Source organism: Gopherus evgoodei, chromosome 15, assembly GCF_007399415.2.
Source record: "Gopherus evgoodei ecotype Sinaloan lineage chromosome 15, rGopEvg1_v1.p, whole genome shotgun sequence".
NCBI classification, from domain to species: Eukaryota; Metazoa; Chordata; order Testudines; family Testudinidae; genus Gopherus; species Gopherus evgoodei.
The window spans coordinates 15,899,552-15,916,424 of NC_044336.1; the positions used below are offsets into that span (position 1 = coordinate 15,899,552).

Consider the following 16,873-nt stretch of genomic DNA (forward strand, 5'->3'; position numbering starts at 1 on the left):
CTCGTTTTAGGCATTGGGTAACCCCGGTAACTTGTGCTTTGGGGGCACTTTGAGATGTTCCATTCTGGGAGGGGTGCAGGAGTTAAGAATTAGACTGACTGGACGGTGAAATAGAAACATCAGACAGATCTGGTTTCCTCTGAATAAAGGCGGTTGAAATGATACATTCTAAAAAACCCACCCCCACAGAAGGAGACCATTCAGCTGCCACAGGTTCTGAAGGAAGTGAAACAGTCAAGAGAAAGGAAGTCTGAGACGAAATCCATTTGTCAGTATGTTTTAGATTCAAGAAAACACAGATCCCTGCCTTCATTGAGACTGCACCGGAGATGCTGACAGCTACCTTCAGTCCACATTCTCTGTCTGAAGAGAGAACCGGGACCATGAGGAGTTTTCTTGTCTGGACTTGGATTCTTCTCCCAGGTAAGACGGGATTCTTTATGTCAATAGAAATAGACTCAAGAGGCAGACCTGCTCCCACTGGGGCAATAGGAGCTGTGGCTGCTATGCGTTTCTGCAGTCAGGTCCCCTACCCAAGTGCCTGACATTAGGCATAGGTTTGAACAGATGACAGGAGAGAATGTCCTAGTTTAAAGCCAGCCTGCAGGGATCCCCATGGACTTGGAGAAAATGTCCTACCTAAAAGGCAAAACAGTTCAATGCTGCAGTGGGCTGAAGTGATTTAGAAGATCTCACAAACCAGGGCCTTTAGTACCACAGTTTCGCCATTAAGACAGGGGAAGGAATTACCTCCCACAAGTTTAATAATTGTACCCTTCCCTGCCACCAATGGGTCCGGAGGATTGTCCTCTAACTTCCCTTAACACATTTTCCTCTCCTCCCTCAACCCCATGCGGCAAGTTGGTTGGAGAAGGAATTTCACTGCAGTCAAGTGCTCTGCAGGTGGTAGTAACATCCCCAGTGCAGTCACTTCCAAGTGGGATGCAGACTGGTTATGCACCTATTTTTGGTTTACTTGCTTTTTAAATAGCATTGTAAGGTTGAGTTTTCAATGTCGCATATGTGACACAGGAGAACAAGTGGCACTGAAAGGCACTGGGACCTGGGCTCCTAAGTCAATTAGACACATCTGACAAATCTGACCAATGCAGCGAGTATTTCTATCTGAAAAAGGCACAAAAGGAGAACAATGCCATGATTTGTTGGGGACGGGTAGGGCAGGGAGGAGATAAGAAAAGAGCCAAGACACACTTACTGTGTGTAAAACTACTGCAGCCATCATTCAGATGCACCAGGGGACTCTCACAAGCAAACACCTTATTAGTCTCAATGGAAATCTCTTAGAGGTTGGCTTGGGTACCGTACTGGGAAGCGGTGACCTGCAGGTTGATGGTGGTAGCTGAACACCATTGCATACTAATGTGTAAAGCAGTCATTTGATCACAGAGATGACTGACAAGTATGATGCCCATTGCCAAGCATCAGGTGCCCAACAGAGTTTGTTTCATACTCAGTTTAGTTTCCTACTTCCTATGTAACATAGGTCCTTGTGACCTTGCCTGCTCCCTCCATCCATTCCAAAGGTTAACTAGAGCAGCAGTGGGTTCCCCTCCCTGATCAGAAGTGCTGCTAATGCCATAGTTTAGCTGATCTCAGCAATGTCAACTTGAAGGAGGCTCTCCAATACCCTGCCCAGCACAGGAGTGTCTGAGCATATGATAGGAGATAAAGCATATAGAAGATTTTCATACTCTCCTAAACTGGTTAGTCATTCTCCCCCCTGCCTCCCATACAATAAAGTTGTGGGAAAGCGAAGTCAGGGAATCCTCTGTGGCATTCTCAGGTTCACTGTCCTAGATGAGCAGGCGTTGTGTTTTAGAAGGATACTAACAAAAAAAGCAGAATGGGAATATTTTTATGTTTCTCTTTGGCTTTGGCTTTATGTGGGGCTGGGAAGACGAGGTGAGGTCCCAGATGATTCCATCTCCCCACTACCCCACACTGGGAACAAATTGTCTTACGCCTATTGGCTATTCATCATAATCTTAAGGCCCACCTCCTGCATTACCATAGCATGTGTTTCTCAGATGCGGCCAACATGGCTGCATGTGGCCACCAGGAGCTTTTTGTGCAGTCACAGCCTCCTGGGTGTTGTCAGAGGTGTTGTCAGATGCTACTGGTGTGGTGCTCTGTTCTCTCCTTGTTGGTATCACTCGGCTGCGTGCGTGTGTTCCCTCTGTGTGCTGTCCCAGATCTGCGCAGATAACTGACACAGCAGACCCGAAGAGAACCCCCAATGACCACAGAGTCTAGTAAGGTACAAAGGCACGTCGGCCAGGTTTATTGCTGTATTGGATACAGTAGTAGTTCTCCGCAGATTACTTAGTCTACCGAGCATACTACGAATATGTATCCACGGTCAATGGACTTGGCTCAGTCAGTGGCGGGATTTTCCACTGCCCCCCCGCCCCCCCGGCCGGACAAAGACATCGTCCCAGGGATACATTCTTATACACAGGTACAAACAAGTTACACATCACTCCTGACGTATTGAGGTGCAGCCCTTCTACGTAGCAAGGTACAACCCCTTTATGTAGTAAGGTGCCGCCTCTCACTTTGTACATGTTGGTTTGAACAAAACAACTCTATCCATCATATTACCCTTTTGCCCCTGTCATTGGGATGGGTCAGTCTGTTCCTTGTTATCTGTGTGGAATGTGCAAGTATGTGAATGTTCTGATCTCTAGTGTTCAGTACCTTTTAGGTACGTATCTTCTTGCAGCATCAGCCCTTTCCTTGCCAGCTTCTGTGAGCAGGGCCTGCCTCTGGCTTACAGCTTCACTTTGCTTTATGTTAGCAAAGTCTTGGCCATTATTTTAGTTCAGGCCTCAGGCCTCATACTGGGCCTTTATCAGGGCCTTCACTTACTACACTGGGCGGTGACTGGATGAGAGGGAGGGGGACGAAAGCAGTGTTAACAAATGTACAGATATCACTTTTCACGGAAACAGACTTACTAGCTAGCAAGCCCTAAAAAAAGCAACCACCCAAACAACAAAAGACAAGAACATGCAAAGCACCTGTTTTGTTTCTATTCTATTTAGGTCCAGTAAAGAATAGAGACAACTGTACATTATTTTTATCATTGAGTCTACAATAAAAACCTACCTAAATGAATGACAATGATTTGAACATGGATATGTGAATATTTATTTATTTTTCCTAAAGTTAATTAAAGTATGTGAGGAAAAAGCATCAGAACGGCCACCACTGAATTGGTGGCTGCACTCAGAGGCCACCAAAATATTTCTTGTGAAACCTGTCCTCCCTATGAGGCAGGAAAGCACCATTATTCCCAAAGGAACTGAAGCAGAGAGAGATGAAGAAACTTGCCCAGGGTCAATACACAGTCTGTGGCAGACTGGGGATTTGGATCCAGATCTCCTAAGGGCCAGACTATCAGCTTTCACCACCTTAGATCCACCCAAAAGCAGCTGTCTTCTTCCACACAGGACTATCCATGCACAAAAGGTTGATATTGCTAACTAGTTCTGAACTGTCTCTCTTTGTCACTGGTTTTTGCTCAGGAGGAAAGCAATGAAAGCAATTCTGTCTTTTGCAGGCTGTTGGGCTCTGACCAGCCCTAGGGAGGTGAGCGGCCCCTTGGGAGGGTCGGTGTCTGTGCAGTGTCAGTACAATGAGAGGTACCAGAACAATACAAAATACTGGTGCAGAGGAAAAGAGTGGTTATTCTGCTCCATAGCTGTTCAGATCATCAGTGCAGAGGCCGAGGTGAAGCAGGGCAGAGTCTCTATCCAAGACAATCGCATACAGTGCACGTTCATTGTGACTATGGAGAGCCTGGAACTGGGCGACCAGGATGTTTACTGGTGTGGAATAGAGATGGTCGGCCTTGACCAGATGTTTGCTGTCAACGTGTCTGTTTTCCCAGGTAAGTCCTTTAAGTGTGTGACATGTTGTGCCAGTCACCCAACACTGTGAGCAGCATGGCTGCTGCTAAGCTAGGAGTCAGCGCCCTGGCACACCAGCTTGTCTGCCCAAGCAGCACACTCCTGAGGACTCTGCCAGTCCAAACCTCGCTTGACAGGTAACAAAAAGTGAACCGCAATTACCGAGTTCCCAGGGTTCTTTGCAGCCACCAGGCCCTCTCACTGGACACTCACAGTAAAGTTATTGCCTTTGCTGGCTCCAAAGAGACAGAACACGCACTAGCCTGTTAGTTTAACTGAGGATTTCACCTCTCAGTTTAATACACAGCTCTGAGCTGGTTTTATAATAAAACCAGAGTAGCTTTGTTAACAAAGAGCAGATATGTAGGCGATATAAGGAAGAACAGAAGACACAAGTCACACAAAACAAAAACAAGCTTTCCAGTGACTGAAACTTAATTCAGCAAGTTGCAATCTTGGTCTAAGCAGGTTTCTCATCTATAGTCAGTTCCCAGAGACATCAACCCCCTTGGGTTAAGGATCCACGTTTGTCCCATTATCAGAGCTCTGGCCTCGTGTCCCATGAGTGATGGATGCCAAAATGGCTTTCTGCTTATATTTCCCAAAGTCTATAGTCTCTGTTTCAAGTGATAGGAAGGCAACCCAGGGGTGCAAGCTCCATCCACATTCATGATTGTTAAGCTGTCTCTGCCCCTACTCAGTCACTCGTTAAGCTTGATGGTACATTGTTTACCTTATATGTAGATGTACTTTCCATTGTCATCTGCGGTATCACCTAGCTTAGTTCAGATTGGAGACACAACCAACATTTCTTGTCTGGGACAGGCTGGGCTTATGCACGGGTTGCAAACCACTTTTTAAGAACACATTTTCCAGCACGTGTCTATAGTTCTTTATACACTGCCCATACCTCCAGCACGCAATAATATCAACGAGCAGCTTGTTACCAGTTTGCATAGGATACTATATATGCCACTGTTCAGAGAGAGATTCTGACAACAGCGTGTTGGGGCAATGAGTGATGAGAGTTAGGAGGAAGCTGCCTGTATGGTTATGTTATTTCAAAATGGTCCATAATGAGGTTTCTTGCACCTTTTTCTGAAGCAACAGAGGGAAGGGGAGGAGAAGCCAGGACCTATCTGCTCACTTCTTGGCCAATAATGCAGGATGAGGCATTTAAACACCATGTGCTCATATCAGAATAGTTCTGTCTCATTTCCTACCTCTCTGCCATCATTGATCCCTGCAGAGGAAACCAAGCCTTGCTCACTCTCCCCAGTCCCTCAATATTGTTGGAGTTCCCCCCAAACCTCTTCCACTTAGCTCCCTAAGAACTCAGTCAGACTCCTGTCTCATCCCTCAGGTTCCTTTTTTTGATATATAGCAAAGCTACGTTATCTCACTGGGGGCCATCAGCAGTTGAAGTAGGATACAGAATTACAGCTACTGTGTTAAAACACCACCACACCACCTTTCTCCACTTGGAATAGCCCAGCCACCATGAAGGCAGGTGCTGGCTCAAACAGGAAATCAATGAACAAGGGCTTGGTAATACAGCTCTGTCTGCTTTCATCTGCAGCTGTTCCTACCTCACCACTGACAACACCAAAAAAGGACGTGACCGTTGCCACCTCCCCATGGACTGTTCCTGAAGTGGAAAAATCCACCTCCTCCTTTAACAGTAATCATGCTCCTGCCGGGTGAGTGCCCAGACTCATGCTAGAGGCACTGTGAGGTCTCCTTGCACCAACTCTAGGGCAGGTTTGGGATTTCTACACTGTGCTCGAAGTCCAGGCCACAATCCCTACAGAGGCCAAGGATTTAAGTCAAACTCACGCAGATGGTGGATTCTAGAACTCTCAGGTCTCTGCACATCAGAGGCATTGAATACAAGGATTTTTAGCTGAGTTCACAAGTTGAGACAGGGGCATTTATCATCTAAGTCAGAGCCAGACAGTCCTGCTGTTCTACAGTCCTTTCTGTCATGCAAACTATTTTCTGCCATGGAAGGTGAATTCCATTGCATTATACTGTATTAAACCTGCACTTGCAAACAAAAAGAAAGCAAAACCACCCCCACACACTCACCACTCTTCCAGTCTGACGGTCCAATTTTAAAGTGCTAGCACTGCATCTCCCCTCACATCTGACCTGCAGGACCCTTGCTATTCTATTGAGCTTTCCAGTCAGGCAGGCAGGAAGATACACTGTACATGTCAATCACATGACAGAATAGCTGATATTTTCATCTTGAAGTTGTTATCCATTGTTTCCTTCACACTGCAGCAGAAGCAGTTTACAAACCCCAGCTCTGGAAGGGGTTTGTGACATTAAATTCTGTGTGATTGTCTCTAATTTTTTTAATCAGACAAAGCAAAAATTCATGGCAAAAGATGCAGTGCAAGTCTCTAACTGAATAACATCTCACACTTTTCTTTCACAGATTTCCAAGCACTTTACAAAGGAGGTCAGTATCATTAACACCATTTTATAGATGGGGAAACTGAGGCATGAGAGGTGACATGGGTCACCCAGCAGACCAGTGGCAGAGCCAGGAATAGAACCCAGGTCTCCTGAGGATGGGGCTAGTGCTCTAACCACTAGGTAACACTGCCATCCCTAAACAGAACAGGGGTTTACCCTTGCTCAGCTGAAAATAATCTGAGAGTTTTAACTTGATCATTTAATTAAATCAATTTAATCAATAAAGAGAGTTTGTTTTTAAAATGCCAACCACAGTGGCCCTGTTAGGTCACTACAATCACACTCACTGCTGTCACACTCTGTAGGTTTTTGCTGAGCTCAGACCTTTGTTAGGCACTATGCTGAGGCAAGCAAACTCATGTCTCTGGTTACCTGGGCCTTGATCCTCAGATAAATTTAGGTGTTTAACACTCATTCAGGTCAGGGGGAGTTAGTCATCTAAATGTCTTTAAAGACCTAGGCCCTAGCACATGTTTAAACCCAGCTGTGCAGAGAGGAAAGCTGGAACTGCTTTAGATTGCCAAATTTTCCTTTGCAGAATGGTTTCTGTTTATTCAGTTTGATGCTGAAATCCAACGTCACAAGGTGTCAGACTCAGCTCTGCAACTGACTCAATGTGCTTCTTTGACGCAAGTCACTGTACTTGTGCCTCAGTTTCCCAGTTGTAAAAAACAAATAGGAGTTGGCTAATACTTACCCACCCCTTCCAACAACTTGAGAGGGGAGCAAGACCGAAGCAGATTGTGAAGAACTTCAAAAAGATCTCACAAAACTAAGTGATTGGGCAACAAAATGGCAAATGAAATTTAATGTGGATAAATGTAAAGTAATGCACATTGGAAAAAATAACCCCAACTATACATACAATATGATGAGGGTTAATTTAGCCACAATGAGTCAGGAAAAAGATCTTGGCGTCATCGTGGATAGTTCTCTGAAGATGTCCATGCAGTGTGCAGAGGCGGTCAAAAAAGCGAACAGGATGTTCGGAATCATTAAAAAGGGAATAGAGATAAGATAGAGAATATCTTATTGCCCTTATTTAAATCCATGGTACACCCACATCTCGAATACTGTGTACAGATGTGGTCTCCTCACCTCAAAAAAGATATTCTAGCATTAGAAAAGGTTCAGAAAAGGGCAACTAAAATGATTAGGGCTTTGGAGAGGGTCCCATGAGAGGAAAGATTAAAGAGGCTAGGCCTCTTCAGCTTGGAAAAGAGGCAACTAAGGAGGGATATGATAGAGGTATATAAAATCACGAGTGATGTAGAGAAAGTGGATAAGGAAAAGTTATTTACTTATTCCCATAATACAAGAACTAGGGGTCACCAAATGAAATTAATAGGTATTTGTTAATAAATGGAAGTTCTTCACACAGCGCACAGTCAACTTGTGGAACTCCTTGCCTGAGGAGGCTGAGAAGGCTGGAACTATAATGATGTTTAAAAGGGAACTAGATAAATTCATGGTGGCTAAGTCCATAAATGGCTATTAGCCAGGAAGGGTAAAGAATGGTGTCCCTAGCCTCTGTTCATCAGAGGATGGAGATGGATGGCAGGAGAGAGATCACTTGATCATTACTTGTTAGCTTCACTCCCTCTGGGGCACCTGGCATTGGCCACTGTCGGTAGACAGATACTGAGCTAGATGGACCTTTGGTCTGACACAGTACGGCCGTTCTTATGTTCAAGAGCTACATCTACTCTTTATATAACAAAGTCTGACCATTAAGAGTAGAAATAAACATTCTCTTCTCCTTCGCCTAGTATACCAAACCTCATCCTCTACATCCTGATCCCATCCATGTTGCTGGTTCTGCTTTTGATTTTGTTCATTGCTGTAAAGTTTAGAAGAGCATTGCAGAGGAGGAGAAAAGGTAAAAATTCTCTGATCAATTTTGCTAGTAAGTATCACTTCATTCTCCAGATGGTGCAGCCCAATTATTTTGCTTCCTTCCTAAGGACCATACTGTCCCTGTCACCAAAATAACAGCACAAGAGAGATACTCTGTAAATTCCCATGTACTTAGTCAGTTACTCCATGCAGCAGGTCACGTGGCCATTCAAACTGGCAGATCCCCACAGCACGCCCAGCCCCAACCACAATGATGGAGCAGGTACCTAGCTCATGCTAGATACAGCAGCCGGCTAGTTAAAAAGCAAACAAGCCAGTTGTATTTGACCAAGTAGAAATCAGTTAAATAAGATTCATTAACACTCAGCATAAGAAACACAGAAATAAATTCCCCTTGATTACCTGATTTCATCAGCTGCTCCTAAGAACTGCTCCTCTGGCCTGTAGTGATTCCCAGCTTTTCCTGCAAAGCTATCCATCCACAAGCCCCATGCTGCCTCAGGTTCTGGTAGTCCTGTGACTTTCAATCTGCTGCAGCTGGGCTTGCCAAGTTCTAATGGATGCTAATAACAGGGAAACAGCTGACATAGTCTTTTCCTCTCAGCCAGAGGGGAGTGCAATTGCTGCCTCAGCAAAAAGAACTGAACCAAAGCTGCACCAGTTTAACTTAAAATTGGGTCAAGAAATGATTGAGCTAAACTGGAGAAAAGTCTTTGTAGACATTTATTTTATTCTTTATTTATAAGGCTGCTGGTGTGTGGAGACCGTGGCCTATCATGCTGGCAACTACTGTCACAGAGTTTCCTGGTCCTCCCCTGTCTATCAGAACCCATCTCTTGTCCCTCGTTTTCTACTTAGGGTCTCCTTGTTCTGTGTTTGTAGAGCACCTAGCACAGTGGGGGTCCTCTAGACACTACAATAATACAAATAACACAATCAAAGAACTGGAAGGGACCTTGACAGGTCACCTAGTCCAGTCCCCTGCACTCATGGCAGGACTAAGTATTATCTAGATCATCCCTTTTTATACAGAGATATACCTATCTCAGAGCTGGAAGGAACCTCAAAAGGTCATTGAGTCCCAGCCCCTGCCTTCACTAGCAGGACTAAGGGCTGATTTTGCCCCAGATCCCTCAGTGGCCCCCTCAAGAACTAAGCTCACAACCCTGGGTTAGCAGGCTAATGCTCAAACCACTGATCTCCTTCTCCCCCACAACAGGGGCTTGTTGAACCTGCTCTTAAAATTCTCCAATGATGGAGACTCCACAACCTCCCTGGCCAATTTATTCCAGTGCTTAACCACCCTGACAGTTAGGAAGTTTTTCCTAATGTCCAACCTAAACCTCCCTTGCTGCAATTTAAGCCCATTGCTTCTTGCCCCATCCTCAGAGGTTAAGAACAACAATTTTTCTTCCTCCTCCTTTTACATACTTGAAAACTGTTATCATGTCCCCTCTCAGTCTTCTCTTTTCCAGACTAAACAACCCCAATTTTTCGATCTTCCCTCATAGGTCATGTTTTCTAGACTTTTAATCATTTTTGTTGCTCTTCTCTGGACTCTCTCCAATTTGTCCACATGATCATCCTTCCTCAAATGTGGCATCAAGAACTGGGTACAATATTCCAGTTGAGGCCTAATCAGCACGGAGTAGAGCTTAAGAATTACTTCTCGTATCTTGCTTACAACACTCCCGCTAATACGTACCAGAATGATGTTTGCTTTTTTTGCCACAGCATTACACTGTTGATTCATATTTAGTTTGTGGTCCACTATGACCCTCAGATCCCTTTCCACACTACGCCTTCCTAGACAGTCATTTCTCATTTTGTATATGTGCAACTGATTCTTCCTTCCTAAGATGACTGCCTGTAATTCTCTGGATTGTCCGTATTTCCCTTTTATGGATTGGCATGATATTTGCCCTTTTCTAGACTTCTGGAATCTCTCCTGTCTTCCATGACTTTTCAAAGATAATGCTAATGACTCAGATATCTCCTCAGTCAGCTCCTTGAGTATTCTCAGATGCATTTCATCAGGCCCTGGTGACTTGAAGTCATCTAATATGTCTAGTAATTTTTAACTTGTTCTTTCCCCATTTTAGTCTCTTCTGATCATACCTCATTTTCACTGGCATTCACTGGTGGAGGTCCAATCAGCACTAACCTTCTTGGTGAAAACCGAAACAAAGAAGTCATTAAGCACCTCTGTCATTTCGACAATGATTTATTCATTTCAGTTTAAGAGTGGCTTATATGGATTTGATTTAAACCAGTTTCGTATTCACTTAAGCTAAACTGAAGCAAGTCATTCTCATACTGAAATACAAGTCTACCCAGAGTTCTGCCCTGGTTTATCTAAATCAGGTTTTGAACAGATTTAATTTAAACCAGAGCAATTTTTGCATGTAAATGAAGTCTAGAAGACCACATTTTATTGGACAATGCTAATCTTCCCTCTCAGCTTCATCTGAGCTGCAGCCACACTGCACTGTTAGCCCCCTATGTGGGGGTACAGCACAGGGTTCTCTTTTTTTTCTAATTCTGGGACGAGATCAGCAGGAACGCTGCAGCAGCCAGTTAGAGACAGAGATACGTTACTGACCTTTCACACCCCTCCATCTGTAGCTCTCTGTCTCTCTCTCATTTGCATGCTGCATGAAAGATGAATTCTCAAAGCAGAAAGGCCCAGATCCTCAAAGGGACTTAGGTTTCTAACAAATTAGGAGCCTAAATAACTTCAAGACTCTGCGCCAAACTGCTAATCCTGAAAGGGAAACAGTCCCCAGAGACTTGGAGAGCTCTAAAAAGACACTGGGGATGTCTCTCCTTGCCAGACACATCCACAGAGCCCTAACCTCATGGTGCTGGTGATGAAAGGCTTCCTGAGCCATGGGAACAGGAGTGTAGCCCACCAAGGAGCTGACTCTACCACCTTCCCTGGGTGCTGCAAAGCACTAGGGATCTGTGCACCACTTACAGAGCTGATCCAGAGGGCTGGGTCTGTGTTTGTCCTCAAAAGCTGACCTGGTTCATTTAGATCTACAAAGCTGGGTCCACGTGACACAGGACGGTTCCCCAGTGAGTTACAGACACACACAGTCCAATGATTGACAAATTCCTTTTCAAAAGCTCCCAGATGGAAACTGTAGTAATACTCGGTCCTAGGAAGGCTTTGCTTCCCTGATATTGCATCTAGGGTGCCGGATACTACCACAGCAAGTGCCTTAGAAAGGCCTAGCCATTAATAAAAATAGCTTTACAGCAGCTTGATACATTTCCTGTTTCTGATTCTTTCAGCCCTTGAGGACACACCAGGACAAAAGGATAAGAACGCCTATCTCTATAACCCGGTAAGATAGGCTGTCGGGTTGGTGGTGATGAGCACAGTACAATAACTTATATAGGATAGAATAGTGTTTTGTCAGAATGGTCAGTGGTTCTCTGAGATTAGAGTATTTCACACATTACTGAGCACCTGAAAAGGTGACACACCACCACCATTCACTTAGTGCTACTAAAATCCGTCCTAGGAAAGGTATAACTTCATAGGCTAGAGTCAATCTACACTAGCACAGAAGGTGTCTCCCTCCCTCTGGCAGCTGATTCACATAAGAAGTTAAGCACGTGCTACTACTACCAGCCACAGGAGTTACTATTGTAGCTCAGTGTGACACTTCCCAGCAGTACCCAGAATTGTGGGGGCACCTCGCTACCCCCTGCCCTTAGCATGAGGAAGCCCTGTCTGTGCCTGTCGTGGGGCAGCTCCCCAATCCACCAGCCAGAGGCAACATAATCCCTCCCCTCTAGGCCCCACAGGCCTTACTATTCCGCTACAGGTTAGCGGTAGGTACACCCCAAACCTTGAACCCTCCAAGCATCTCCCTGGAGTGTCCAACCCCTGATTCGCTGGAGACTTGTGCTCTCAGATTCACCATTTCCAAAGCACATCCCACCCCAGCTGGCCAGTTCCCCCTCAGGTCACCGCTCCACTGAACAAACAGGGCTTAGAGATGTTTAGTTAACAAAGCAGAGAAATTCAAGGAACAGCAAATGGAGGTATTGGAAACAAATGGTTACATATAAAACAAAATCCTAACACATTCTGGAGCTTAGACTTAATGAACAAGCTACTCTCATGTCTTGTAGAGTGTTGCTCACCCTAAATCTGTACAGCACCTTACACTCAGGTTGACTGTGTTCCCCTTTCATGAGACAAGCGCGCTGTCAGTTTGCCTCCCAGGTGAAGGATCCAGTGTGTCACTTTGTATTCCAAGAGACAATATTTTGTCTTTATTCATAAACAGGACACTCCTCTCCCCCGGCTGTTTGTTTATTCCTGTAGATTTCCTTGCTTGTAGACCTCACAGTTTCTCAGTCCTCCCCAGCTCTGGGTGTAAATGGGCACACAGTGTGCAGCATACGATATACAGTATCCAAATGGACAGACAAGGCGATAGGTGTCTATTACCTCCTGCCTGCAAGAAGCATCTCTGAGGTGTGTCACCCGCTGGTGATCTGCCTTAATTCCAAGAGTTTAAGAACATAATTTCTGTATAAATTATGAGATATACCAATCTCATTGAGCAGGAAGGGACCCTGAAAGGTCATTGAGTCTGGCCTCCTGCCTTCACTAGCAGGATCAAGTACTGATTTTTGCTCCAGATCTCTACTTGGCCCCCTCAAGGACTGAGCTTACAACCCTGGGTTTAGCAGGCCAATGCTCCAACCACTGAGCTATCCCTCCCCCCTAAAGACACATAGCTCCTTAAATATTATCCACATGCACATTTTGCAATGATTGAGGACCAATGGACAACAGGTGCCCAGCAGAGATGGCACATGCCATCCGTCAATGAAGTATCTTGCATATATCTGACCCAGGGGATCCTTGTAAACCCTCTGCACCACTGGTGCCCTCTGGAACTTGGCACCAGAGTTCCTTGGGTCGCATTCACCTCAGAGATTTGTGCTTTAAGCAGGAAATTCCCAGCCCTGCTGATTAACCGGTGTGAAGGGGGAGGGGTCATTATTTAGACTCAGACAGAAAGGGCACCATTTTTAACATGGCTGCAGCTTAGGGCAGTACAGGGAAGGAGTCACTTCCTGCCAACTCCACCCCTCTAGCTCCTTAGTGTGGCATTTTGGTCAGAGGGATCCCTTGGAGTTTCCTGTTTGCTCTGAGCACCTCCTATGTCTGTTTCAGAATCCTGGGCACAACTCTCCCTTCAGTGCATCAGATCCTGCTGCCACGGGCCAGATGGCAATCTATATGAACGAGCAACACCTGCCCAGCTCAGCCGATCTGGCGTCTGACTATGAAAACATGATCCCGCAGAGGAGTCAGGTAGGAAGGAAACCCAGTGACAGCACACTGCTGCTGGAGGGTATACTCCCCCGTTCTGAGACTCCCTCACGTCCAGGCCTGGAGGACACTGTTCCAAAAGGGAATCTGCTCCAGTCCTGGGGCAAAACCTTCCCTCTTCCTCTTTCTTACCAATAACCGCCCCGTTCAACAGCAGCAACTCGTGAACCCTTCAGCAAGGCACAACCTAATTAAAGCCAGGGGTCACTTGGAGGAATCAGCTGTGGTTTGCAAGGTTCTTGTCTTTTGCCTGGTCCTTCTCCAAGTTATTCCATCTCCTCTTCTTGTTGTTTCTTCTCTCTGATTCATGGTGTCCTTATTTCAGGTTTCAGGACAGAGAAAAGCAGTTTTTTCTGGCCCACAGAACTGCTCAGCCACAGATCAGCAGGACACCTACGTCAATATGTACTCAGTCACACCCCGTCCCCCCATGATTTGTCATCAAGCAAAGTGTGGGAGAAAAGCTGCAGGCTGAAGCCCTTCCTACTCACAGGATATTTAGCAGCTCATCCTTATTTTCCTGCTGTCCCATGAAATCTTCCAGACTGGCATTCCCTCTGCCCTCCTTCAGCTGAGCAATCTGACAGCAGCAAGATGTGGTGGGGAGGTCCCATTTCCAGCACGATTGTCTTCAGAAATGTACCGGGGGCCAACAGCTACTACAAAGTACTTCTCCTTTCCTGGACATCAGCTTGAAACAGCACAAAGTCTTGGTGGCTCCGGTTCCTCAAGGGCTGGAGGTATTCCTCTGGTGCTCGTTGTGGCATCTCTTTGCTGCACCACCACATAATTGCTCATAAAACTCACTTGGTGCAAAGGAGCTTGGTTCTGGGGTCAGAACCTTAGGATGATGAGACAACTCTTTAGCTGGAGGTGATGTGGGGAACAGGGCCTCAGGGAGGCTGAGGAACAGAAGCTTGGTGAGATGAGGGTGTGGAAATAACAATGGGAAGACGAGGCAGAAGGAAACAGCTTTGTCCTTCATTTCTCCAGCCAGCGTGGAGTTAATTGTGCTGGAATATTTTTACCCCCAATCCCGTGTTAGCACAGTGGCTTAGAACAAGAAGGGCACATGGATTCCCGCATTTTATATAGGTTATAGTGAAAAGATTGAGAGCCCATTCCCAGATGTTCTTTTTGGACATCTTCCTCTTTGATCCTAAAAACCCCGTGGGACACATCTAAAGAATCTGGACACCAGACCATTATCATTCGGGAGTGTAGGAACAGGAGTGTTGTATGAAAGACACGAGAGATAATGGTCCCACTCTACCTGGCACTGGTTAGCCCCGAGCTGGACATTGTGTCCAGTTCTGGGGGCTACGCTTTAGGAAAGAGGTGGACAAGCTGGAGAGAGTCCAAAGAGCAACAAAAATGATAAAAGGTTTAGAAAAATCTCACCTCAGAGGAAAGATTAAAACCACTAGGTGTCGTTAGTTGTGAGGAAAAAAAAGCAGGTGAGGAATCAAACTTCAAATACGTTAAGGGCTGTTATAAAAAGTATAGAAATCAGTTGTTCTCCATGTCCACTGAAGGCAGGACAAGAAATAAATGGGCTTAATCTGGAGCAAGAGAGATTAAGTTTAGCCTGTCTACACTGGGGGGTGGGGGGGGGGAGTGTAGACATACCCTTAGATAGTAGGAAACTATACGGATAGTTAAGAAGTGGACTAGGTTACCAAGGGGGGCTGTGGAATCCTCAGCATTGGAAGTTTTTAAGAACAGGTTGGACAAAAACCTGTTAGGGATGGTCTAGGTTTACTTGGTCCTGTCTCAGTGCAGGGCTTGATGACTTCTCAAGGTGTCTTCCAGCCCTACATTTCTATGACTCTATGTTACAAGGACTATAATTTGATTTGCTGGGCATGCAGCAAGAGTCACCTGTTGAATAAGGTTTGTGGAGCAGATTGAGGGCATGTTTCCAGAACAATAAAGGAGTAGAAAGGAATGTTTGCAGTTGGCTAGCTGGACAGCCAGGTTGGGTTTGCTGAGCTGATTTTTTTGTTCCTGTTTGAATGTTTGCTTTTAAATGCAGCTGGAGATGTTATGCGGTAACATTTGTTAAGTGTCTAGAGCCTTTGCAGAGGTGTCTTTTTTTATTAAACTCTAAATAAACAAGAACCACACAGCCAGTTGTCAACACACTTGAGTGGCATGGCTAAGCATTTCTGCGGGTTCATGTCAATGGCCAGACTTTGGGAGAGGAGTTCAATGCCTGGAGAGGATTTAATCTTCAGCTAATTTGCAATCATTAGGCATCAGTGTTATCCTGATGTTGCACTGGCGATCTAGACATTGCTTCAGGCCATGGGAGTGCAGCGAAGGATGCTCATGGGGGTAAAGCCCAGCACTGGGAGTCAAGAGAGCTGGGTGCTCTGCCCCGGGTGACTGAGACAGCCAAAAGTGACCTTTCTGGGCTTCATTTCCCACCATGAAAAATAGAGAGAGCACTTCCCTACCTCACAGGGGTGCTGGTAGGCTAAATTCCATCAGGTTTGTGAAGAGCAGTGAGATCCTCAGAAGCTGCTTAGAGGAGAAGACAGCACAGCACTGCTCTTGCTAAGCTGCAAGGTGAAGGTTTTGAAAGATGAAATGGTGAAAACTCCAGGCTCCCACACTTAGGAGCAGGTGGGAGCTCCTGCCCATTTGCTCAAAGGAATGAACTGTGCTTCTTCTGGGTGGTTAGAGGTGGAGGCCTATAGCCTCCTCTCACCTTCAGGCTCCATTCAGTGAGAAGTCAGGCCCCTATCCTGCACCCACTGCTGTCAAATAGCAGTTTTGTCGATGCCTATGATGAGAGCAGGCTCCAGGCCGATGCAGAGCTTGCACTGCCACTGGGTTCCTACAGCGACACAACCTGTAGACAAAAGCTAAGTAAATTCAGCCCCCTGCCTAGTGCAAAGGCAGGTGCAATGAACTAAAACCACCCACCTGACTACGAAGAACAGACTGAAAGCTGCGAAGGGCTGCAGCTGAGAGATAAGGAACTGGGCACCGAGTTCTCTGGATTTCACTTTGGACCCTTAGAGCAGAATGAGGGACCCAGAACTAGTGAGATTCTCCTGCTGGAAGGATTTCACAGCCTGCAGAGGGGCTATGCTGCTGCTGCTGTTTTAACACATTTTCTCCTTTAGTCTGCAAAACCCCGCGTGAACCTGGGATGTGGGTGCTAGAGACAGGAGAGGATGAGGAACTGGGGACTCTAGTCCTTTGCTTCCCCAGGAAAACAGGCATTGAG

The 16,873-nt window shown here is 45.8% G+C and overlaps 1 protein-coding gene across 1 annotated transcript; it reads left to right on the forward strand.

Annotated features, from left to right (window-relative positions):
- Nucleotides 1-312: 312 nt before the first annotated feature.
- Nucleotides 313-15,406, forward strand: LOC115635508 (CMRF35-like molecule 3). Its single transcript, XM_030534393.1, has 8 exons — nucleotides 313-423; nucleotides 3,584-3,913; nucleotides 5,512-5,632; nucleotides 6,376-6,399; nucleotides 8,186-8,295; nucleotides 11,571-11,623; nucleotides 13,477-13,617; nucleotides 13,961-15,406. Exons 1-8 carry the CDS (start codon nucleotides 330-332, stop codon nucleotides 14,108-14,110), a joined length of 1,023 nt encoding a protein of 340 aa, XP_030390253.1. The 5' UTR covers nucleotides 313-329; the 3' UTR covers nucleotides 14,111-15,406.
- The last annotated feature ends 1,467 nt before the right edge of the window (nucleotides 15,407-16,873 follow it).